General features: G+C 32.6%; 1 protein-coding gene across 1 annotated transcript in view; it reads right to left on the reverse strand.

The window, feature by feature from the left end:
* Window positions 1–25,341, reverse strand: part of LOC127739139 (uncharacterized) — a 61,842-nt gene that overhangs the window by 29,181 nt on the left and 7,320 nt on the right. The window contains exons 2-4 of the mRNA XM_052250731.1: window positions 14,485–14,621; window positions 9,467–10,666; window positions 695–1,025 (exon numbers count right to left, since the gene is read on the reverse strand). Of these exons, the coding sequence (XP_052106691.1) occupies window positions 695–1,025; window positions 9,467–10,666; window positions 14,485–14,621 (1,668 nt within the window). The remainder of the gene's footprint in view (window positions 1–694; window positions 1,026–9,466; window positions 10,667–14,484; window positions 14,622–25,341) is intronic.

Here is a 25,341-nt window from a genome sequence, read left to right on the forward strand (position 1 = left end):
AAAAAAAAAACACCACCTTTGGATAAAGGACTTTCAGTTTTGAATTTTCCTTGGAGTTTGGTATGTTTGCTATTTTACTTTTTCTTGAAGATGCCTAGACCAATCAAAACAAGTAAAAATGTGAGCTACTGCTCACTGATGATACCCCCGCCGAAATATTTCAGTAAACAGGAAGTTGTTGAGTGATGAATCTGAAAACGCATCACACGGTATAGCTGACTTATATAAACCCTGAAACCAAATTTCAGAAATCCTTGTCAAGTAGTTCCTGAGAAAAATGTGACGAAAATTTTCAACTTGGCTATCATGTGTAAAATAATACAAGTGTTCGGTAAACAGGAAGCTGTTGAGTGATGAATCTGAAAACGCATCACACTGTGTAACGTACTTATATAAACCCTGAAACCAAATTTCAGAAATCCTTGTCAAGTAGTTCCTGAGAAAAATGCTACGAAAATATTCATGGGACGGACGGACTGACTGACTGACGGACGGACTGACGGAAGGACAGACAGAGGTAAAACAGTATACCCCCCCTTTTTTTTAAAGCGGGGGTATAATAATAAGGGAATTGTATGCAACTTCTATGTAATGTAATTATAAGGACTTTAAGAATACATATATCATTTAATTAATTGCAAAACACAGTCTAAATGTATTTCAAATAACCGATGGTTAGAAATGCTTCTCTTACCATTTGGCTGTTGTAAGGCATTAATTGGTATCTGTCTGTATGATGAAGGTCGACCAACTATACTTGAAATATCTGGAAGTCTGTTGCCATAATTTGCTAAGACAGTGAGGCTACATCCTGAATATCCAGGAGGGTAATTTGAAGAAGGTGGTGGAGGAAAATGTTCCTCTGGTTGTGTCAAAGGGGAAGATATTGGCATGCAGCAATTTGGTGTTCTTGTCTTTACTTGTGTACCAGTGTTAATTTCTGGTATGGTTGTACTCTCTTGCTGTTCAGATGTTGTCAATTCTAATCCTGAGTGTGGCTGATTGTGTGATAGTGATGCTCTTGGCTGCCAATAAATCAGTTTTAAATTAATATTCATCAAATACATCAATAGCTCTATAGATTTGTTGATAAAGAAAAATAAATTATTTGTTGCATGTAGATTCTAATTTCATTTGTCAACGTTTATATTCATAATATTGAATTTGAGTACTCCTGATGAAGTTGAAAGCGGAAAAGAGCTTCTGTCTATTGTTGTACTCTGCGAAAATTAAAAAAAATCTATTGTATTCAAAAATTGAAAATTTGCACACAGTAGATTGATTGGTTTTATTTATTTGGTGTCTAACGCCACATTCGTCACTATTGGCTATTTCGTGGCGGTTTTATTGGATGAGGAAGCCGGAGTGCTTGAGGTAACCACCGAGCCACACTGCAGGCTTTTTGAGGTTGATTTAATGATAAAGAAGAGGAAAATGGTATGGCAATTTGTTATCTTTACATCATACCTGCCGAAGAAACCACCTGTATTCAGCAAACAACTGTGTTATAAGACCATAAACTGTAGGTCCCTATGTAGTACATTTCATATAGATTGAAGGTGTAAAAGACCACTAGTCATATGAAACCACAATTTTGCTCTCCCTTTAGTGGTCTCTTAAGACAGTTTTCAATATATATACATAGCGGATTCAATATAGTCTATTTATATAAATTGGATATTCATGTAAAAAAGATAAACTTCACGCAAAGTATACGCTTTGAAAAAATAAGGAAATGAAGAAATTTTGGAAGATGTGGGGTCCAGTAAACGGAGAATTGTTTTCGAACGAGTTGGGAGTGTCTGTAAATTAATATACTGGAGCCTGTTACATGTTTATGTGCAATTCATCATATTTGTCGGACAACTATACTCTCTCTCTAAAATAAATGTAAAATAAAAGTTTCAATCTTAATATACTAGTCTCATCGCATGCCTATGTAACAGAATCGTTTATAATCTGGCTTAGAGGGATAATTAAGATTAGCTCACTTTTGATTGCATTTTCATTTTCAATGTATCTTGCCTTTATAAAAGTGCGAGTGTGATCATATGTAAACGGTTGACTGCGGATCATTGTCTTTATGCAGCATCCGAGTTAAATATTTCGACATCTTAAATCCTTGATACAATGCGGATCTATATATTAATGCATATTAGACGAGAAATTTATCTTATATAGATCAGACCATTTCATGAAATTATTTTATGCCAAATATGCAAGGAAAGTCATATACAGTTTAGCGTTATTATAACGCGAATGTCAAATTAAGGCTATGGGGACATGTCATTGGACATCTTAGATCGTTTCTGATTTTCTATCTGCAGCTCAAACAAAAGTACATATCATATCATTTTAGAGGAAATTGAATGTTTTTTCCATCTATATCAGTTAACAGGTGTGAAAAATTTGAGATCTGTAGTAGAATTTCGTTTAATAAAAAGCCTCCGAATTATACTTTGAATTATTTTGTCCATCAGGACATTTTATTGGACACGGGAAAACTGACGATGCTTTTAAAGTAGCACCGCAGTTACATAATGATGACTTCAGAGAGCTTCTTTAGGACATGTATATATTTTCTGATATTATTAAAATCCATTTTAAACCGTTAAATCTTATAAAAGTGAAGGCAGAAAGTTTGTGTACGGGTTGAGTAGCTAATTTGGACATTTTTTCTCCTCCTTCTCTAAACTCTTCTGACGATCTTCCTTCTCTAACAGTAAAAAACGTCTAAAACCCCACTTTATGTTAAAGGTATAAAATACAGTTGTAGAATTATATAACATTCTACTTACTATTTAATCCGCACTGGGATTTCAAAGACGAGCACAAAACAAAATTGTAACAGCGGGACACCCTTAAAATGACGTTATAGGCATCGAAATGAGCAGAGTTTTTCATTACATAATGTACAAAGCACAAACTCATCTTTGTTATCGATTTCTTTGGTTTATTTCATTTCGAATGATATGCATAACATGGATATTTATTGTATAGGAAAAGAGCTTTAATTTGAATAACCCGCCATCTATCGTATATTTCCAAAGAGACACCAATACCGTGCATAACGTCTTAATCACTTAATTAGTTATATTTCAAACAGAAAAAAAAAGCGTTTCACCTTTTGAGAATACTAATGCAGGAGTTCCGCAAGGCTCTGTATTGGGTCCCCTACTATTCCTTATTCATGTAAATGACATAGCTGGTAATTTGATAAGTCTAACTCGATTGTGTGCTGATGAAACACACCTTTCTTATTCAAGTAATAGTCCTTACACAATAGAGGATGTCTTAAATAGCGATTTAGAACAAATCTTAGCATGGTCTTAATATTGGCTTATTGATTTTAACCCTTACAAGACAAATGCTATGCTATGGTTGTACTCAACAAGATTCCGACAATTTAGAACATGTTTAGTAAGAAGCAGGAATATTAGTAACTGGGTTGCCCGTGTTTGCTAGTCAGGAAGTTATATATCTAAAGTGAAACAGGCTGACATTTGCTAGTGGATAGAAGAAAGTCCAGAAAGCTCACTATGTTCTATTCTTTATATGATGGGACTGCCTCTACGATTTAATGCCATTTTTTGGTCAAATATCTAATTATAATTTGCTAAACAGTTATAATTATGCGATACCTCGTTATAGATAGATATAACCAGAAAATTCTTTTTTTCGATCAACTACTATTGAACGGAATAGCCTAAACCTCGACATACATACGTCCAGAAATATAAATATATTTTAACGAAAGATGAAGTCTAAATTGATACAGACACCTTAGGTGGCGTAGCTAGGCATTTGTTTTTAGTGTACGCCCGAACTTCGAAGAGGCGTCTAGTGGCAGCAACATACCCCAGCGTGTCTGTGACAGAGCTAGTGTACACGGGTTCCAGAGATCGAAGCCCCCAGGAAGCTCACGCGTTATCAAGAAAGATATACCGGTATCATCTTTTAAAAAAATCATCATTAGCAACATACCTCGGAGACGTATTTGTTTATTTCTTATCTTTACTGTATGCAAATTAAAGTAAAAGAGACTACCATAGATTTGTTATTAATCCCAAATGCTTGATGGGTACAAATGCAGTATTCAGGACTTACATTTTTGCATTAAACCACATTTCAACAGAAATTGGAAAACTGAGCCTGGAAGTATTTCTAAGACACTGATTTTTCCTGTTCTATGTAGCTTTCTTACTGGCAAAAATGGAAATAGATTTTATAAATGCTGTCAGGCACTGACCATTGAAAAACAATCGATCTGTTTAAAAAAAGAAATGAATAAAATGCTCAGCTGGGTGCGGCTTGATACGACTGCAGAGGTCGAACCCTGAACAGTTGGGGCAAGTATGGACACAACATTCAAGCTTGATACAGCGCTGAATTTGGATTGTGATTAAATATTTGACACAGTATAGGTTTCTGACACAGAATGAATGTGGTCTAAGAACTTAAAAAATTTTAATTTACCTATTCAAACCATATCATTATTATTTGCTTTTATATATAAATCAGAAATAACCAATTTAAAATGAAAAATTTTAAAGAAAAAAAAAGGAAAAAAAAATCCCTCCCCCAATTTTTTTGAACCCCCCTTTTGATTCATCACCCCCAAACTCAATCCCAGCCTTCCTTTTGTGGTATGGTACCTTGCAGTACAATTTCAGAGAGATCCATACACTTGAACACAAGTTATTGTCTGGAAACTTGAAAAATGCTTGTTTTCAGGCCCCTTTTTGGCCCCAAATTCCTAAATGTTTAGGACAATTACCCCCAAACTCAAACCCAGCTTTCCCTTTGTGATATATGGAACCTTGTAGTACAATTTCATAAAGATCCATACACCTACACACAAGTTATTGTCCTGAAACTAGAAAAATGTTTGTTTTTTGCCCCTTTTGGCCCCTAATTCCTAAAATCTTGAGGCAATTACCCCCAAACTCAATGCCAGCCTTCCTTTTGTGGTATGGTACCTTGCAGTACAATTTAAGAGAGATCCATACACTTGAACACAAGTTATTGTCTGGAAACTAGAAAAATGCTTATTTTTGGCCCCTTTTTGGCCCCTTATTCCTAAATGTTTTAGGCAATTACCCCCAAACTCAATTCCAGCTTTCCCTTTGTTAAATGGAACCTTGTAGTACAATTTCAGAAAGATCCATACACTTACACACAAGTTATTGTCATGAAACTAGAAAAATGCTTGTTTTTTGCCCCTTTTTTGGGCCCTAATTCCTAAAATTTTGAGGCAATTACCCCCAAATTCAATCCCAACCTTCCTTTTGTGGTATTGAACCTTATGGTAAAATTTCATAGAGATCCATTCACTTAAACTAAAGTTAGAGTGCAAAAACCAATGTGTCTTCGGACGACGACGACGCCAACGTCATACCAATATACGACCGCAAATCGTATAAAAAAACTGTTTTTTTTTTTTTTTTGCAAATTAGTAAAATGACCGTTTGATTTAAAATCATTTGAAATTATTTTGAACTAGATTAATGATAATAATTTATTTACATGTGGAAAAGCTAGACTTTGTGGCGTAGGGATGTGATTGAGTGTTTTGTGTGCAATTATTTCCCATTATTTCGGCTGTGAAAATCTGCAAGTATTCCATCATGTTGTTTGATTTACACATTATAACAAAACTAAGAATATGACGGATAAATTTATAGTTAGCTGTTTAACGTCCAGTGGCAACTATTAGATGTATTATTAAGAGGACATTTAAAATGTTATAAATATGAACAAGGCACAAGCGATGATAGACCCTGTGTTAGCATATGTATATTAAGGGTTGCTCCGAATAAAGGGGATATAGATACAGGAAAATAAAGTAAACAATATAAAATAAGAATAGAGTATAACGGGGAAAATAAAGAATAGAGGAAAATGGTCTTAGAAAATTTAAGAATAGAGGGAACAGTCTAGTTTTTGTTGTTGTTAGAAAATACAAAAATGAAGACGCTCAATTATAATTTCACTTAAGAATTCGAAATTTTTCATTTGCCGGACGCGCTCTTTTTTGATGATTGTCTAAAATCAAGTGCATTTGTAGTAAAAATAATACACTATCGTTTGTACCTTGGTAAGGATTTATATTTGGTGTTGATGAGGCACATAACGGGTAATGTTTTTATTTGAAATTTCTCAAATATTTGATTTTTTTCGACTGATTTGATAGATGAATAAAAATATATCTATAATCTAAAAAAAAAAAGTTTAATTACGATATGTAGATGAAACTGTTATTCAGTCGATGTTTAAATACATGCGATAAAAGTAATAGTACGGAAGCGTATTAGCGCCACACAACTTTATTTTTTGATATTTCTTCCTATGTTTGCGTTATACCGCAAATATTTGCAAAATAATGCAAACCTTTGGGTTATAACGCAAACCTTTGCAAAATAACTCAAACCTTTTGCGTTATAACGCAAACATTTGCGATATAACGCAAACATTTGCAAAATAACGCAAACTTTTGCGAGATAACGCAAACGTTTGTTTTATCTTATTTCTTAGCAAGCTATAAAGGGTCCCAAAAATTATATACATTATAATACATGTATATATATTTTACCAAAAAAATTGAGTAAATTGAAGTTATATCGAAGAATATAAAAAACCAACTCTGCTAATACAGCTATATATAGCCAAATATAAATATACTTCCAAAGTAAGCTCTCGTTTGAGGATTGTGTAAGGTTGGTTAGATCCAAACAAGCTACCTTTTTGCAATAAAATGAAGATGTTTTATTATTAAAATTATGTTCTCTCCATTCAAATTTCTACCCAAAGCATCTTAAAAGTTACTTCACTAGATTGAAATGAAAATTTTATGACTTTCTCTAAGAATCTTTATCATATTCTGAGATTAAATAAAAACCAATTTCTTGCATCAAAATTTAAAAAAAAAAATGTTTCTTTACTAATAATTCATTTTAAAGCAGAAAGATCATTTTGTCTTTTTGACTTGCAAGTTTCACAATTGTATGACATTATTTTTGCTCTTTCAATTAAAATATGCCTATACCATATCTATTTTCTTGTTAAATTATATACTTTTCTGATGCACAAAACATTCTTAATTTATGTATAATGGCACTTCAAGTATTCCCTTATTCCTATGCATATTTATTATAATGATTTGGCCTTGTATTTATGGTTCTTTTCTTATCTAAAATCACAACCGAAATTAATGACAGACGGACATATATACAAAACTTAATGAATAATTGAAATCAAGATGTTTGCGTTATAACGCAAAGGTTTGCATTATATCGCAAATGTTTATTTCGTAAAGGTTTGCATTATTTCGCAAAGGTTTGCGTTATTTCGCAAATTTCGTTATTTAACAAATGTTTGTGTTATAACGCAAACATAGGAAGAAATATTTAAAAAAAAGTTGTGTGGCGCTAATACGCTTCCGTAGAATATATAAATATATATAAATATGATTAACAAACTTTTTGAATACGCCCGCCATGTTTTCAAAGAATAAAGTTCAATAACTTCTCATTGTTATATCAGAAATTTATAAAAAAAAAGTAATGGGAGGTTATCTTAATAGATATAAATCAGTTACCAAAGTTTAATGAAAACTGCTCAAAGTACTATAACGATATCGTCCGAAAACTTGAAAATCACCCCCCATCCCCTCCATTATTCGGAAACTTAAAATCTAAAATTCATAAAAATCAAATGGGAGCTTACAACAATAGATATAAACAATTAACCAAAGTTTCATGAAAACTGCTGAAAGCATTTTTGAGTTATTGTCCGAAAACTGGAAAATCCCCCTTTTTGTAATGAATAAAACCCCATAACTTGAAATCGTAAAATCTAAAATTTATAAAAAAGCGAAAGGGAGCTCATGTTGATATATATAAACAATTCACCAAAGCTTCTTGAAAATTGGTGAAAGTGTTTTTGAGTTATTGTCCGAAAACTGGAAAATCCCCCTTTTTGAAATGAATAAAACCCCAAAACTCGGAAACATAAAATCTAAAAATTTTAAAAAACAAAAGGGAGCTCACGTCAATAGATTTAAACAATTCACCAAAGTTTCATTCAAATTGGTTAAAGGGTTTTTGAGTTAATGTCCGACAAGTTGACGACTGACGGACAGACGGACGGACAATGGTATACCATAATAGTCCCGTAAACGGGCGTATAAAAACGTAAAACGAAGACATTTCCGTTTTTTTTTCATTTTTTTTTTAAGATTTCAGATTAAACAAAAAACAAAAAACACATTTGTTTTTATTTCGTTTTTTTATTTTTGAGATATCAAAAATGAAAAACTAAAGCACTCTTATTATCTATCTAGTGTAGTTTCTGTATTAATAGGCAAAAACGCAAAATTAGGTGAAAATAATACATCCTATACTGACATGACAGAGTCTACTGATGATTCCGGCAATTTGACTTTTTGTTTATCTTGTCTTTATGATTCTTTTTTCTATTTCCATTTGATATCATCTATCTATTATAGTTTTCAAGATGATTAGTAAGAATGCCAAAAAAAATGATAAAATCATTTAAAAAGGGCAATGACGCAATTAAGTAGTCAACTAATGATTTCAGCCGATTTGAATTTTTGAAAGATCTTGTATTGTTGATAATTCTTCTATTTAAAGTTTCTCTCTATCTGTTAATAGTTTTCAAGTTAAAAGGTAAAAAATGTAAACAAATGGTAAAATTCTTCATTTAAGGGCAATAACTTCAAGGAGAAGTCGTCCGACAGTTTTGATGTAAATGCAAAGTAGGCATCTCAACACTCTAGGCATGTATGCCCATTTCTGATTTTCTCTATCTATAGCGGTTTTCAAGATAATAGACATAACTTTCATTTTGCTCCTATGTTCAATTTTTAGCAATGTCGGTTGACTTTGTGATCATCAGACATATTCTACACTAGATACCCAGTGAAGAGTGTGGTAAAGTTTGGTTGCAATTGGCCAAGTAGTTTCAGAGGAGAAGATTTCTGTCAAAAGTTAATGGACGAGGACGAACCAGGGACACCAAGTGATCGGAATAGCTCATTTGAGCTTTGGGTCAGTTGAACATGAAAGAGGCAAAAGATAACTAGTAACAAAAAAGTCAACAAAACACTTCATAGAAAATTAAGGACTTCGCAAAACCAGCCTACCAGAAACTTGAGGTGATCTCATGTGCTCCGGAAGGATAAGCAGATCATGCTCCGCTTGAAGCACCGGTCATGGGTTGCTCATGAAAATTAAAATTTGATGATAAGTCTCGTTCAGGGATTTCACAATTGAGGAAAAGAGGACAAAAATAAATTGAGCCATTATACTTTTAATGATTTTTGAAGCTAATCTTCTTAAATTTCAAATAATGATAAATTATAATTTCTGTTGTTAAGGATTTCGTTATCTTAGTATGAAGTCATGCATTGTAACTAAACTATGGTACCTTCTCAATATATATTTACCTTAGATGTCTCACCAAACCAGTCGTCTTTATATTTATGCTTTCTTTTGTGTTCACCACAATGAAATTCTTTTCCATCTTCCACTTTGCCAAAATCTTTGAAGCCATACTCGCAAGTATAACTAGTTAAACTGCATTTCCATTTAATTTCAAAAGACACAGTTGTCATTCTATTTCTAGTGTTGATGATTCTATCTATTTCGCCTTTAATAAAGCAGAAAATTTCTTCATACTGACAGGGTATTTCTTTATCCCATTGCCAAATTTGAAGCTCTATCATACTACCGCACTTAACTAGGAGTAATTTTGTACAGCCACATTCAGATACATCAAATACACAACAATCTTTAAAGAGTCCCTCCTGCTGTTGAGCAAATGCTACTGTATATTTTCGTAGACATGAGACAATGAGGTGGCTAATAAGATAAGGTGGCAGAAAGTTGAAGATAAAGCATAAGCACATAGATTTATATTCATCTTCTACCTCAAACAATTTGTCCACTTCTTCAATCTTATTCACTTGCATCATACATGGAATGTAGAAAAAAACATCTTTGTCTGTAGGATCTCTGTTCGTCTGAACCACAGGATTTATTATAATGTCAAACTTTTCCATTACAGCAATTAAATGGCTTTGATGATCCTTAATAGAAGCTTGCTGTAAATTAAATATTGCTTGCATCAAATTCGATTTTATCTTTCCAGTTTCTTTTACTTCTTTCCACTCGATGAAACAGGGTAATTTTTCCTGAAACTTTGTGGCAGTTACTATGCATCTGAAAGCGTCTGCCAGCCATTGTGGGTCCAGTATGATGTACTCTGGGATATCATTAAAATACAACAAGTTACCAATTTCATTTTGATATCTTAGAAAAAGATTGAGTTCATCTTCCTCTGTAATTGGAATAGATATTTTAGAAGCTAATTCTTTGACTCTATTGAAAGAAAGGATCCGTACATGTTTTTCTGATGTATATTCAGCATGTAAAACTCTCTCTAGTTGAATAAATTTTACAGGATATTCCTTCTCTGCTGTTTTGCTGTTGGTTGCTAAGGCAAATATATCTTCTCTTATTTTCTGAAATTTATCATTACCATCATTTTTGTTGGAAATCTGATGACATGTTCTCAAATGTAGCCTTGTATCTTTGCAAAGTTTGTCCATGTGAGATGTTATTTGCGTTGAACATTCGTTTTGATTCTATTAAAAGAAATACACATACATAAAGTTTAAACATATTTCTGTTAGGATTACATTGAAATAATGTAACACAACATGTTATTTTATATAATACATATTGTTTCATAACTTTTTTCACGATAGAATACTATAAACCAACTTATTTTCAAGAGTACTTTTTCACAATTATCCCTGTATAGTTTAATAAGCTGCAATTTATGTTTACGATTGTCTTACTTTGTTGGTGTATCCATATGAAGAACATTCAAGAACATATTCCTGACATTTTATATTCACACTATTTTTCAAATTTCAAAGTTGTGAAAATGGTTGCTTAAGCGTATATTTAAAACGTATAGTTGTCATAAATTAGTTCACACTTTTTAGAAATAAACCTAGTGCTTACACATAATTTAGATCTGGTCAATATATAATTCTTACTGATGTTGTTAGAATGATGGTAAAGGATGGGTGGGGTGTATTCATCAAAATTTCCTTGAACATTATAGAATAAGAATATTTTAATTCCATTGAAATTAATTTTAAAAGAAGGGGTTTAGTATCATACCATCATAAAATATACGAGAACATTACCAATACCATGCCAAAAACTGGTTTTAGAATATATTTGTTTTTTTACGGTGTAAAGACCCTATAAGTGGATCAATATTAATACCAAAATATGCCATCTTTAATGACCTCACAACAGTATCGTAACTATATCCCTTCTGAATAAGTCTGTTTAAAGGTTTGGTTATCTTTTGAGGTGAATGTCGACATTTTTGTGCTTTGTATAGAATATTACCACAACAAATTGAATGTGAAATACCTGAACGTATAAGATGTAATCTCATAGTTCTGCCAATTAGTTTAAATACCGGATTAAATCTTGTTGCAAAAACGAGTGGTGGAGCCGCTTTCTTATTTTCATAATTATATTTAAAAGATTCTATTCTCCTTTTATCTTGTTTTTGTTATATTATTGTCAATCTCATTTTGGCAATGTCCCCTTTTAAGTAGTTAGACGTAAAAAGTTGAACTTCTTTATAGAGGTCTTTTGAGTTATTGAAAGACCTAATAAAGCAAATAATGTCTGCAGCTCTGAAGCCTTAGATTACTGACGTAGGGTGGGATGATGTTTGTTCAAGATATTGAAAATTATCAGTTCGTTTTCTATATAGTTTAATGTCTAAAATTAGATTTATTTCAAATCGTTCATCTTTGAAGACAGTTATGTCTAGAAACTTGATGATAACCACATCCAACTAGGAATTTGATATTTGAAATGTACACATTATGACCTATAGTATCCCCATACGTAATAAACTGTTATCACAGAGATATGTCTCGCTTTTTTGTAATTTTGATTATGCAAATGTTGAAATTAAAATGGCAATACTTAACTAGTTAGGATAATATTCAAAGTCAATGAACCATGACTGAGGTACATGGTTAAACCATCTCCATGTAAATGAGATGCGCCAATGCTAATACAACTGCATACCAAATATCATTGACTTATTATAAGTTGTTCCCTTTAAACAAACATAAACACAAACATTAACTTGTAAACTATGTAAAAGTTTCAAAGTCAATGAACCATTAAGAGGGGTTGATCTATATAATCTCCATGGAAACGATACTTACAAATGCCAATAAATTTGCCTACCAAATAACATTGACTTAACATTAGCAGTTCATCTTAAACTGATCTTATCAAACTAATACATGTAAACTAAGCAAAAGTTTCAAAGTCTATAGGCCATGACTGAGGGGATGGGGTCAAATATTCTCCATTGAAATGAGATGTGCTAATGCTTATACAACTGAATACCAATTAACATTGGCCTACCACTAATGGTTCCCCTTAAACTGACCTAATCACAAACTAATACATGTTAACTAAGCAAAATTTTCAAAGTCAATAGACCATGACTAAGGGGGCTGAGTCAAATAATCTCCATGGAAATGAGATGTGCCAATGCTATTACAACTGTATACCAAATATCATTGACCTACCACTAATGGTTCCCCATAAACTGACCTTATCCCAAACTCAATAGACCATGACTGAGGGGGCAGGGTCAAATAATCTCCATGGAAATGAGATGTGTCAATGCTAATACAACTGTATACCAAATATGATTGACCTACAACTTGTGGTTCACCACAGACTAGACCTAATCACAAACAAGTACATTGTTGACACTGCCGCCGACACCGTCGCCGACACCGGAAACAGCATACCTTAGTAACCTATGTCTTGCTTTTTGACTCCGTCAAGCAAGACAAAAATCAAATTTGAACAATTCTTAATATTACAAAAAGGAAAATATATGGCCAGGGATACCTAATAAGAAGGCCTAGGTCCATGCGTCCTTAACCAAAACACCTTTTATGTAATAAGGAACACAGACTCAGCTCTGTGATTTTTTTCTAAGAATACACAAACTATTTAAATTACAAGCATGTGTAAGTTTCTTTAAAAGTACAAAAATAAATGCTGAAAAAAGTATTCCATAAAACTAATCAGTATCATACATTGAGTAAACCAATTCTATATAGCTCTAGACACATGTACAAATGTACATAGAAAATGGAATTAACTACAAAGGATTATAATAAGATACACTGGATTTGTCCTGACTGATTTTAATATAACTCGATGAGACAAAATACATTAATAATGTTTATATATCGGTAGTATATATATTATTAAAAATTTGGGAAGTTTTTTCCGAAAAAAATATGAAAAAAAAACCCAAATTTTGGTAGAATTTGGTGCCATCTCATACTTTTAAACGTGCATTTATAAAATGTTTCAAAAGACCTGCCGAGTTATTTATTTTCAATACATTGAAGGTCGGGTTATTCAATTTCAAACTACAAACCATTAATTTGTGTTATTACTTGTATCAAGGCTGAGTTATTTATTTTGAAAATACTCCTCCCCCCAGAGTATCAAATTGTCGTCCCCTAACCATGTAAATTTAACATTGACCAATGAACCATGAAAATGAGGTCAAGGTCAGATGATAACTGCCAGACAGACATACATACCTAACAATCATTCCATATGCCAAATATAATTGACATATTGCTTACACTTTTAAGAAAAACAGACCAAAACACAAAAACTTAACACTGAGAAATGAACCGTGAAAATGAGGTCAAGGTCAAATAAAACCTGCCAAACTGACATGTACATCGTAAAATATTTTCAAGCACCAAATATAGTTGACTTATTGCATAGAGTATTAGAAAAAAAGAAGAAAACACAACAAAACTTAACTTTAACCACTGAACCATGAAAATGAGATCAAGGTCAGTTGACACCTGCCAGTTGAACATGTACACCTTACAATCATTCCATACACCAAATATAGCTGACCTATTGCTTATAGTATCTGATATATGGACTTAACCACGAAAAGTTTACCCTTGTTAACTGTTCCATGAAATGAGGTCGAGGTGAGATGAAAACTGTCTGACACGCATGAGGACCTTGCAAGGTACGCACATACTAAATATAGTTATCCTATTACTCATATTAAGAGAGAAATTAATATCACAAAAAATTTTAACTTTTTTTCAAGTAGTCACTGAACCATGAAAATGTGGCCAAGGAAAATGGACATATGGCAGACGGGAACTTCATAACAAAAAGCATCTATATACAAAGTATGAAGCGTCCAAAGTCTTCTAGCTTCTAAAATATAAAGCTTTTAAGTAGTTATTTAAAGCCGCCGTTGCTGCTGCCGGATCATACCCCTATGTTGTGCTTTCTGCGAAAGAAGTCGCAGGCTTGACAAAAAACTGTACTTAAATATATTATATACCTGTAATTCATCTGTGTGTGTGCCAACAAAAATCACTGGTGGGTTTAGCGGAGTATCTTGTGTATTAGGACCAACTTCTTGTGTGTCTGCTCTGCATCCATAGCAGTGGATTGTCTCCATCCAAAATTTGAAAGTCACTATAACAAATCATAGTTTTTTTATTTTTAAGTTCTAAGTTGATGTTTGTTTTTGGTATTTCTAAGGTGAATTTCAGCCTGCCTGTATTAACTTAACCACCAGCTTAATATAAAGTTCAAAACTTGATTTTATCTTAATATAAGTAGAAAGCTGAAATTTATGAAAGATATGAAACATTTTTAGTATCCAAAAGTATGTACAAGTCTGTTCTACAAAATAAAAAATACTCTCACAGTCTCACTACAAACTGCTGAGTCTGAAAAGACCATATTTTGTGCTCAACCTGTCAGGTCGAGCAAATATTTAACTTGACAAGACTCAACATAATCTTGGTTGTACCAAACTGTGCTTAACTTTGGTCTAAACTTTTCTTAATAGGTCCGTTGAGTACTTGATAATCTTGGTATAGTCTGAATAAGGTATTGACAAATGATCGACTAGATTTTACATTTGTGTGCAGCTTTTGATTACATTTCTCGCATTCCTTTTACAGGTAACATAGGTAAAAATAAAGATAACTCCTAATAAATAATATTATGAATTTGGAATATATTTGTAAATCTAAATCATATATTTTTTCAAATTGAATACTAAGAAAAAAACATAAGTGATCGATCATGAGAAATCCTGTAATAGCTTGAGACATTCAATAATTGCGAATATTTCCGAGTAAATTGTATTCTTTTTCCTAATTTTATACTGATTTAGTTAATAATCTAACATGTCGATTAACCGTAAATGATTGTAAAGGTATTTCACCAGATTCCTTATTTCCTCTTTGGACATCACTACCATCAAGAATCCAGATATACAACAAACGACAGGGATCATTCCATGCTCACTACAATGAGCAATTTTATTCAGCACATCCATATATATTTGTGTTTCATAAAGCAGAGGGCTAAAAATATTCTGCACGTTATGACATGTAAAATCAGTACTTTAAATCTTTAGATTTGCTGTGTTTTTACATTTTAATCTGTATATTTTTACAGGACTAATTGCTTGTACATACATGACATAATAAAACAGACTTATTCTTCTCGAAAAAATGGTTAAATAAATAAGTATAATCTACCTGAGTTTACCTGTAAAAATATGAGCTCAAATGTAATCAATAGCAGAGCACAAACGTAATGATTTTTGCACACAAATGTAATGCATCGGTCTTGACCCAGTCTCTACCAGTTTTGATATTTAAGTTTAGTCTCGACTGATCTTGACTCAGTCTGAATCAGCACATCTATGTCAATTAGATATATATTGATTCTATAAAATCCCAGGTTATTAGGTAGTTTTGTTTCCTGCTGTAAAATTTAAAGATTTGATTATTGTGAACCAAATGAAATTTTTCCATGGATTCATCTATTGTTCAATCTATTCAAACTGTTGTCAGTTCTATTGTCCCATTGAATAAATACAAACGCTATTGTTCTCTTTCTATTTTTTTTTAATGGGTCCTTTAAATTTCTTCTAAGAGAAATCCATCACTCTTTGATTAATTTACTTGATTAAAAAAAAATATCTTCTAAATAGATGAAAATACATGTTTCAACTAAAAAAAACTCGTGTGATGTTGTATTTATTCAATACCAATAATATATTTTCAATCTTATCAATCCAACATAAACAGTGTCAAGTATAAAATTGTTCAAGGCTTAAATCAGTGTTCAATTTGTTCTTTCTTTGAGTCATATGACGAGTTACTATAGACTGCTACACTGTACATAGTCCAAGTCGCAGAGCAACAAAAATTCAAAATGATGGTAGAGTATGATGACAAATAAATTCTACCAACAAGCTTTTGGTAAAATGGTCTTTTGAATTGCAAGTATTAGCACGTTTGGGCTTGGACAGAAAGACTATATTCCCAGAGCGGCATGTGGTAGGGGTTAATGAAATTAATTTTTAACCTTAAAACAAACATACCTGTCAAGTTTTGAAAATATCTATGATGAGTACAGTATTGAATTTTTTTCAGCAATGTTGCATATTTTTTTGGTACTATTTGCATAATAAGTTACATATCTTCTTTTATCTAATGACATACACCGTGATGTCTTCAATTAATGGGCTTCTTTTTCTTTTTCTATAAAATTTATGATTGTTTAATTTTTTAGCTATTGAGGTGTAAAAAAAGATTTTACATGAAGGATCTTTGTTATATATTTATCGTGGATTGTAGTGATGACTATTTCATTAGAGTATACATGTTTATTAAAGTACAATCTACACACACAATGAGTACATTTGCAATACATCAGTATATATATGAAACAAAGAGTAATTTAATGTCATGGGAAAGTTACGCCCATAAAACTTAACAGAATTCTGTAGCTGTGAACTATGATAAGAGATAATACACCTTTCCACTATCTACTGGTATGCCCCCCCCCCCCCCCCCCCTTAGCAACACATAGTAACCCAGCATCCTAGGTCAAGCTAATCAACAAACTGGCGGTTATTTTGAACATTGAATAATAACAAAGTAAAGAATTTGTTATAACAAATATAATTAAGAGAAATATTTTGTTCATATATTTGTTTTTGTGTTAAAGTATGATTAGATAGTTACTCCTGAAGGGTTGAGAGATAAATTTATGACATTTTAAAGAAATAATGTCCATTCATACTGATTAAAAAGAAACAATTAAAATATTGCAAATAATAAATTGAAGCTATTGGATTACCCTCTTTCCCCAAAAATGTAGTTTAACATATAGAATATTACATTGCATGATTAATATGATAAATTATGATGATAAATTACAGGTCTAATTAAGCATGTCTAATGAATGCTGATAAGTGTGTTTACTGCGTAGACAAACACAGCATGGGTCAACTTGTAAAACAAGCATCATTGCTCCAGTACCAATTGATTTGTTATCAAATAACATTTAACAGGTTTTCTGTTTTTATATTCATAGATAACTTAATGATAATTAAAATTAAATATAAAGAACAAAAGAAAACTAATTGATTATTTGCTTGCAGGAATATTTGGCCATTGTACTTCGTCTTTGTTTTAAATTTATATACAACTCTTGTCCTTAACAGGAATCTTTGCACATTGTACTGACCCTTTTTTTCAAATTAAGAAAATAAAATGTATCCAATAGTTTTCACTGAATTTTTTCCTTTTTTGTAATTTATACCCAAAAAAATTGAAAAAGGTCAAGTACAATCAGCAATACCTCCACAATAGACCAAAATCATATCAAAATAAACATTATGTTACTTTTTATGAAGCATCTATTGAAATATAATTTTTTATTATTATTTGGGATTCCCCTCTGTCTTGTAACGAAATGCTTTGAGGGCAGTACAAACATAAATACTTTCATTTTTATATATTTTGTACACAAAAAGACTAGAAATATCTAATTCACTACATCATTTCATTCCATGCAGACTTTCAGATCAGTAATTTTAATTTATATCTCATTCCAATGAGGTTGAATATAATGTTTCCTCCAGATAGATTTTAAGGTGGGAAAACTTGCACTACCTCTAAAATAATTTGATTGTCAAAGAACATGGAATAGTTATTGTACACATATTATACTGGAAAATGAAAATACTATTTTGTAAATCTGTCCATCCAAAAGATGATATCCTGAAGTTTTCAATTTAAACTGCTTCCAAGTACAAATATTTTAACATTTGAATAAGTTATAGATAATTCTTTGTAATTGAAATGGGAAAGGTATCAATTCTTTTGTTGATGAATCTTAACTATATGATATATAATGTAATTTCCAGAAATTATACATATTTACTTGCATGTTTTATAGTTATAAATCATTTAACCTAATGAAAAAAATATCAATTTCAACTCAATTTGTACACCAATTCAAACTCTTGTTTCAGAATATATATTTTTTTTTCATTTTTTAAAATAGCATGTAAACAATATTTTAAAAACAATAAGCAATGCCATCATAGTCCTTTTTAATTGATTTATTAACAACTGTAATTCATTAAAAAAATCTTCTTTTTTTTTTGTTTCAAGTTGACATCTTGACCTTCCTCTATCCTCTTACATTGATTCCTTTCCAAAAAACAAAATTCTGGACGATTTAATTGTGAAAATTTCAAAAAATGTTAAATCAAATTATCTGTTTAGATAAGAATGTTTCACAAAGGTTATGGCCGACAACACGTGCTGCTATCAAATGTTTACACATGTGGTAAATTTACCACATGTGATTGGTCAATTTGCTGATGATTGACAGGAGAGTGGAAAGGTGTATAATCTATTGACAGACACATCGGCTAATCTGATGATAATAAATTCCTAACTGTCAGTATTAATTATAAGCCAATTAAACTATAGTGATAATGTATCATGTAAACATAACAATTTTCCTCCCTTTAATTTAGAAGATCAAGATAAGCAAGATTAATCTCTAGTGAAAAGTAAAATTACAAAAATACTGAACTCCGAGGAAAATTCAAAACGGAAAGTCCCTAATCAAATGGAAAAATCAAATGATAAAACACATCAAATGAATGGACAACTGTCATATTCCTGACTTGGTACAGGCATTTTCAAATGTAGAAAATGGTGGATTGAACCTGGTTTTATAGCGCTAAACCTCTCACTTGTATGACAGTCGCATCAAATTCCATTATATTTACAACGATGCATGAACAAAACAGACATAATAGGTAACATTGTGAAAATATGGGTACAGCAGTCATCACTGTGTCACAATCTCAAAACAAACAAACATTTAACAAAAAAGCACAAAAAGCATCTATCAAATTTAACAACCACATTCATTGCTTACTTATGTATGTATTATAAATCGACCCATAAAGGATTGAAATATTTAAAGTCCTGTGACTGCATTCACATCTACTCGTAGTGTAGAGTCGTGTGTTTGACCCCAGAAAATGTAAACGTCACACAGGAAGAAATATAAAATAATTTTGTCGTTCAAAGTATTTTCAAAATCAATTAACGCTACAGTTATATCACTACACTAATTTAACCACAAATAGTAACAGTCACTTGTTTTCAATAGGTCTCTATGGTGCTTTTCTAACACTCTCTCTGAGTGGCGCGTAATGATAGTGTCATTAGCATTTTCAACTGTTGTACTTTCGATTATTTTAGTTGGTTCGGATTCATTGTTATTTTCAGAGTTTTCGGTATTGCGGTTTGAATTACATGTTGGTACTCTAAGTAATTCAGTGTCAATATCAGATTTGGTATTTTCAGTTATGTTTGGTATGTCTTTTTTTTCCAGTGGTATATATTTACGAATCTGATCAATATGTTTCTTCCATACTAAATCTCAAACTTGGACTTGATAAGTTACTGGTCCAAGTTTATGAACGATAACTCCTGGTTTCCACTTGTTATTATCTCTATAGTATCTAGCTAACACAGGTTCTCCTTTTGTGATTTCTCGACACGATTTTGTCTTACTTCTCTGTCTCTGCATTCTTTCATTGATATTTGGTTTCAGCGCATCTAAACCAGTTCGTAATCTTCTTCCCACAAACAATTCAGCTGGAGTACGCTTTGTAGTACTATGCGGCGTGGTTCTATAGCCCAATAGAAATCTACAAAATTTTTCATTCAAAGTTTCCGGATTCCTTTTTCTACTGTTTTCATAGCCTGTTTGAATGCTCTGACAGCTCTCTCTGCCTCTCCGTAATTTTGATAATGCAAATGTTGAAATTAAAATAGCAATACTTTAACATGTAAGTTATGCAAATATTCAAAGTCAAAGAACCATGACTGAAGGTACATGGCTAAACAATCTCCATGGAAATGAGATTTGCCAATGCTAATACAACTGCATACCAAATACCATTGACTTATCATAAGTCGTTCCCTTAAACAAACCTATACACAAACAATAACTTGTAAACTTTGTAAAAGTTTCAAAGTCAGTGAACCATGATAAGGGGGTGGGGCTATATAATCTCAATGGAAACGAGACTTGCAAATGCCAATAAATTTGCATACCAAATATCATTGACTTAACATTGACTAAACATTAGCGGTTCATCTTAAACTGATCTAATCACAAACTAATACATGTAAACTATGCAAAAGTTTTAACGTAGAATAGACCATGACTGAGGGGGCGGGGCCAAATATTCTCCATGGAAATGAGATATGCCAATGCTTATACAACTGCAAAACAAATATAATTGACCTACCACTAATGGTTCCCCTTGAACTGACCTAATCACAAACTAATACATGTGAACAAAGCAAAAGTATAAAGTCAATAGACCATGACTGAGGATGGCGGGGCCAAATAATCTCCTTTGAAATGAGATATGCCAATATTTATACAACATCATACCAAATATCATTGACCTACCACTAGTGGTGCCCCATAAACTGACCTAATCACAAACTAATACATGTAAACTAAGCAAAGTTTCAAAGTCAACAGACCGTGACTGAGAGGGCAAGGCCAAATAATCTCCATGGTAATGAGATGTGCCAATGCTAATACAACTGCATACCAAATGTCATTGACCTACCACTAGTGGTTCACCATAAACGAGACATAATCACAAACTTACACAATGTCGACGCCGACGCCGTAAACAGCATAATATGTCTCGCTTTTTGACTCCGTCAAGGCGAGACAAAAATCCCTGGGTAACGGACAATACAAAAATAATCTGAAGATATAATAAACTGTTATCACAGAGATATGTCTCGCCTTTTTGTAATTTTGATAATGCAAATGTTGAAATGAAAATAGCAATACTTTAACATGTAAGTTATGCAAATATTCCAAGTCGATGAACTATGACTGAAGGTACATGGCTAAACAATCTCCATGGAATGAGATGTGCCAATGCTAATACAACTGCATACCAAATACCATTGACTTATTATAAGTAATTCCCTTTAAACAAACCTAAACACAAACATTAACTTGTAAACTATGTAAAAGTTTCAAAGTCAATGAACCATGATCAGGGGTAGGGCTATATAATCTCCATGGAAACGATACTTGCAAATGCCAATAAATTTGCATACCAAATATCATTGACTTAACATTAGAAGTTCATCTTAAACTGATCTAATCACAAACTAATACATGTAAACTAAGCAAAAGTTTCAAAGTAAATAGACCATGGATGAGGGGGCGGAGCCAAATATTCTCCATGGAAATGAGATGTGCTAATGCTTATACAACTGAACACCAATTAACATTGGCCTACCACTAATGGTTCCCCTTGAACTGACCTAATCACAAACTAATACATGTTAACTTAGCAAAATTTTCATCAAAGTCTATAGACCATGACTAAGGGGGCGGAGCAAAATAATCTCCATGGAAATGAGATATGCCAATGCTTATACAACTGCATACCAAATATCATTGACCTACCACTAGTGGTTCCCCATAAATTGACCTAATCACAAACTAATACATGTAAACTATGAAAAGTTTCAAAGTCAATAGACCTTTACTGAGGGGGCGGGGCCAAATAATCTCCATGGTATGAGAAGTGCAAATGCTAATACAACTGCATACCAAATATCATTGACCTACCACTAGTGGTTCACCTTGAACTATACCTAATCACAAACTAATACATTGTTGACGCCGCCGTCGCCGCCGTCGCCGCCGTCGCCGCCGTCGCCGGAAACAGCATACCTATGTCTCGCTTTTTGACTCCGTCAAGGCGAGGCAAAAACCATAAAAATAATCATGAAGATGAATTTTCTTATCCTAACATTACAACAGAACTCGTCCTTTGAGTTTATGACAAACTCATACCAAAATGGGGGGGATTTACAATAAGATTTTCTGGTTTCAAATTAGTATGTCAAGGATTACTATCAGCTCAAATATTTTTAGCAGTTATCTGTTTTCATAATTTTTTTAATTTTTAATCAAAAGACAATGATGATGCAGCAAGGTAGACATAGAACCTAGAAATTAAGCCTATTTTGATGAAATAGAAATATTTATAATATCATGGTTACGGACACTACATCATTTTTGCAGTGTCCGTAACCATATTTTCATTTATTCTGACTAAAGGTGCACAATTTTTGTATTATGTTAATGTTCAGTGTCAAATCTATAAAGAAAAATAGCTTATTTTTTACTGTAGCTATTCTTTCTAGGAAAATAATAAGCTGGTTACGGACACTACGCTTTTTTGAAAAATATTTGTTTCTACTTTGAAAATTTCAAAAATATTCTGTATGAATCATATCATTTACATAACTGTATTTTATTTTAGTATTATTATATCTGAGTATGTTGACATACATATTTAATGAATAATCTTGATATAAGTTTTATTTTCTGGGCCATAAATGATCAACACTTAATCAATTTTGAAATGTATAACGAAGCACCTTTTTAATTCTGCATGTTAAATTTTTAAATTAGCTCAGATTTTTGTAATGTTGGAATCATTTTTCATAATCTGTAAATGATAACATGAGAAATGATCATTACACTTACTGTTAAAAAGATTTTAAAGATAAAAATAATGTAAATTTTAAGCGCATCCGCATAACGTCTGAAAATGACCACTAATCTCACCGGTGTTCAAAAACTATTCAAAAGTAAAATAACAAAAATACCGAACTCCGAGGAAAAATTCAAAACGGAAACTCCCTAATCAAATGGCAAAATAAAAAGCGCAAACACATCTAACGAATGGATAACAACTGTCATATTCCCATCTTCGCTAGCCAAGGGTTACGATCCACTCCCCTCCTCTCCACCCTTGGCAGATTGAGCCAACATTTGTGATAACAATGTTGCGCCGTCTATCGGTAAAAACCGTTGATTAAAGTCAAGCCCATTCCGAATAAATTATTTTTGACCAATGGTAGCACTTGAACCGTCTTCAGTGTGAAGGTGAAAACACAGTAGCGCCTGGAGTCTACAAACTTGGTGAAGCGGGCAACGAAAATATACCCTGACATTCCAACATTTGTGCTTGAAACATAAACAGGAACTTCTAATAGTTGAATATAAACATTTAAGTTGTCACAAAATATCGTCGTATGTTTCGGGATGTAAAGACTTGTTGCACAATCAGCACGTGGTAATTGCATTACATTTTCTACATTTACACATGATCATGTTATAGGTACTTTACGACTGCAACCAATGAAAATCATTACCTTGTGTCTTCGAAATTCTATCTCAATCCGCCAAGGGTGGAGAGGAGGGGAGTGGATCGTAACACTTGGCTAGCAAAGATGTCATATTCCTGACTAGGTACAGGCATTTTCTTATGTAAAAAATGGTGGATTAAACCTGGTTTTATAGCTAGCTAAACCTCTCACTTGTATGACAGTCGCATACAATTCCATTATATTTGACAACGATGTGTGAACAAAACAAACAGACATAATAGGTAACAAGAGGCTGTCAGAGAGACAGCAAACCGGATTTTCCTGCAGAGGTCGAACCCTGAACAGTTGAGCAAGTATGGACACTACATTTAAACTTAAAACAGCTCTAAATTTGGATTGTGATTGAATATTTGACACATCATAGGTTTGTGACACAAAATGAATGTAGTCAAAGAACTGATATATTTGAAATTGGACATTTAAATACCTATTATGGTCCAATATCCAAAATCTAAGTACAAATTAGAATCAGCATATCAAAAAACCCCAAGAATTCAATTTTTGATGAAATCAGACAAAATATTTCATTTGATTTGTTTTATAGTCCCATACAAGAATATATATGGTTTCGGGGTGGGGATCTTGACCGTTTACAAGTTTTCCAAAAAAGGGGGGTGGGATTACCCCAGAGGTCTTCCCCTCAATTTCATTTGATTTGTTTTATTGTCCCATTCAAGAATATATATGGTTTAGGGGTGGGGATCTCGACCGTTTACTAGTTATCAAAAAGAAGGGAGGGGGGGGGGAAGTTACCCCCATGGACTTCTTCTATATTTCGTTTGATTTATTTTATTGTCCCATACAAGAATATATATGGTTTCGGGTTGGGGATCTTGACCGTTTACAAGTTTTCAAAAAGAAGGCGGTGGGGGTGACCCCAATGGACTTCCCCTATATTTTCATTTGATTTGTGTAATTGTTCCATACAAGAATATATATATATGGTTTAGGGGTGGGGATCTCGACCGTTTACAAGTTCTCAAACAGGAGGAGGTTGGGGTGACCCCAGGGGACTCGCCTTTTACTTCATTTGATTAGATTTATTGTCCCATACAAGAATATATATGGTTTCATGATGGGGATCTTGACCATTTACAAGTTTTCAAAAAGAAGGGGGTGGGGGTTACCCCAGGGGACTTCCCCTCAATTTCATTTGATTTGTTTTATTGTCCCATTCAAGAATATATATTGTTTAGGGGTTGGGATCTCGACCGTTTACAAGTGATCAATAAAATGCTCAGCTGGGGCGCAGCTTGATACGATCGCAGAGGTCGAACCCTGAACAGTTGGGACAAGTATGGACACAACATTCAAGCTTGATACAGCATTGAATTTGGATTGTAATTAAATATTTGACACAGCATAGGTTTCTGACACACAATGAATGTGGTCTAAGAACTTAAAAAATTTTAATTTACCTATTCAAACCATATCGTTATTATTTGCTTTTTAATATAAATCAGAAATAACCAATTTAAAATGGAAAATTTTAAAGAAAAAAAAAGGAAAAAAAAATCCCCCCCCCCCAAATTTTTAGAACCCCCTTATGATTCATCACCCCAAAA

Source organism: Mytilus californianus, unplaced genomic scaffold, assembly GCF_021869535.1.
Source record: "Mytilus californianus isolate M0D057914Y unplaced genomic scaffold, xbMytCali1.0.p SCAF_4, whole genome shotgun sequence".
Lineage (NCBI taxonomy): Eukaryota > Metazoa > Mollusca > Bivalvia > Mytilida > Mytilidae > Mytilus > Mytilus californianus.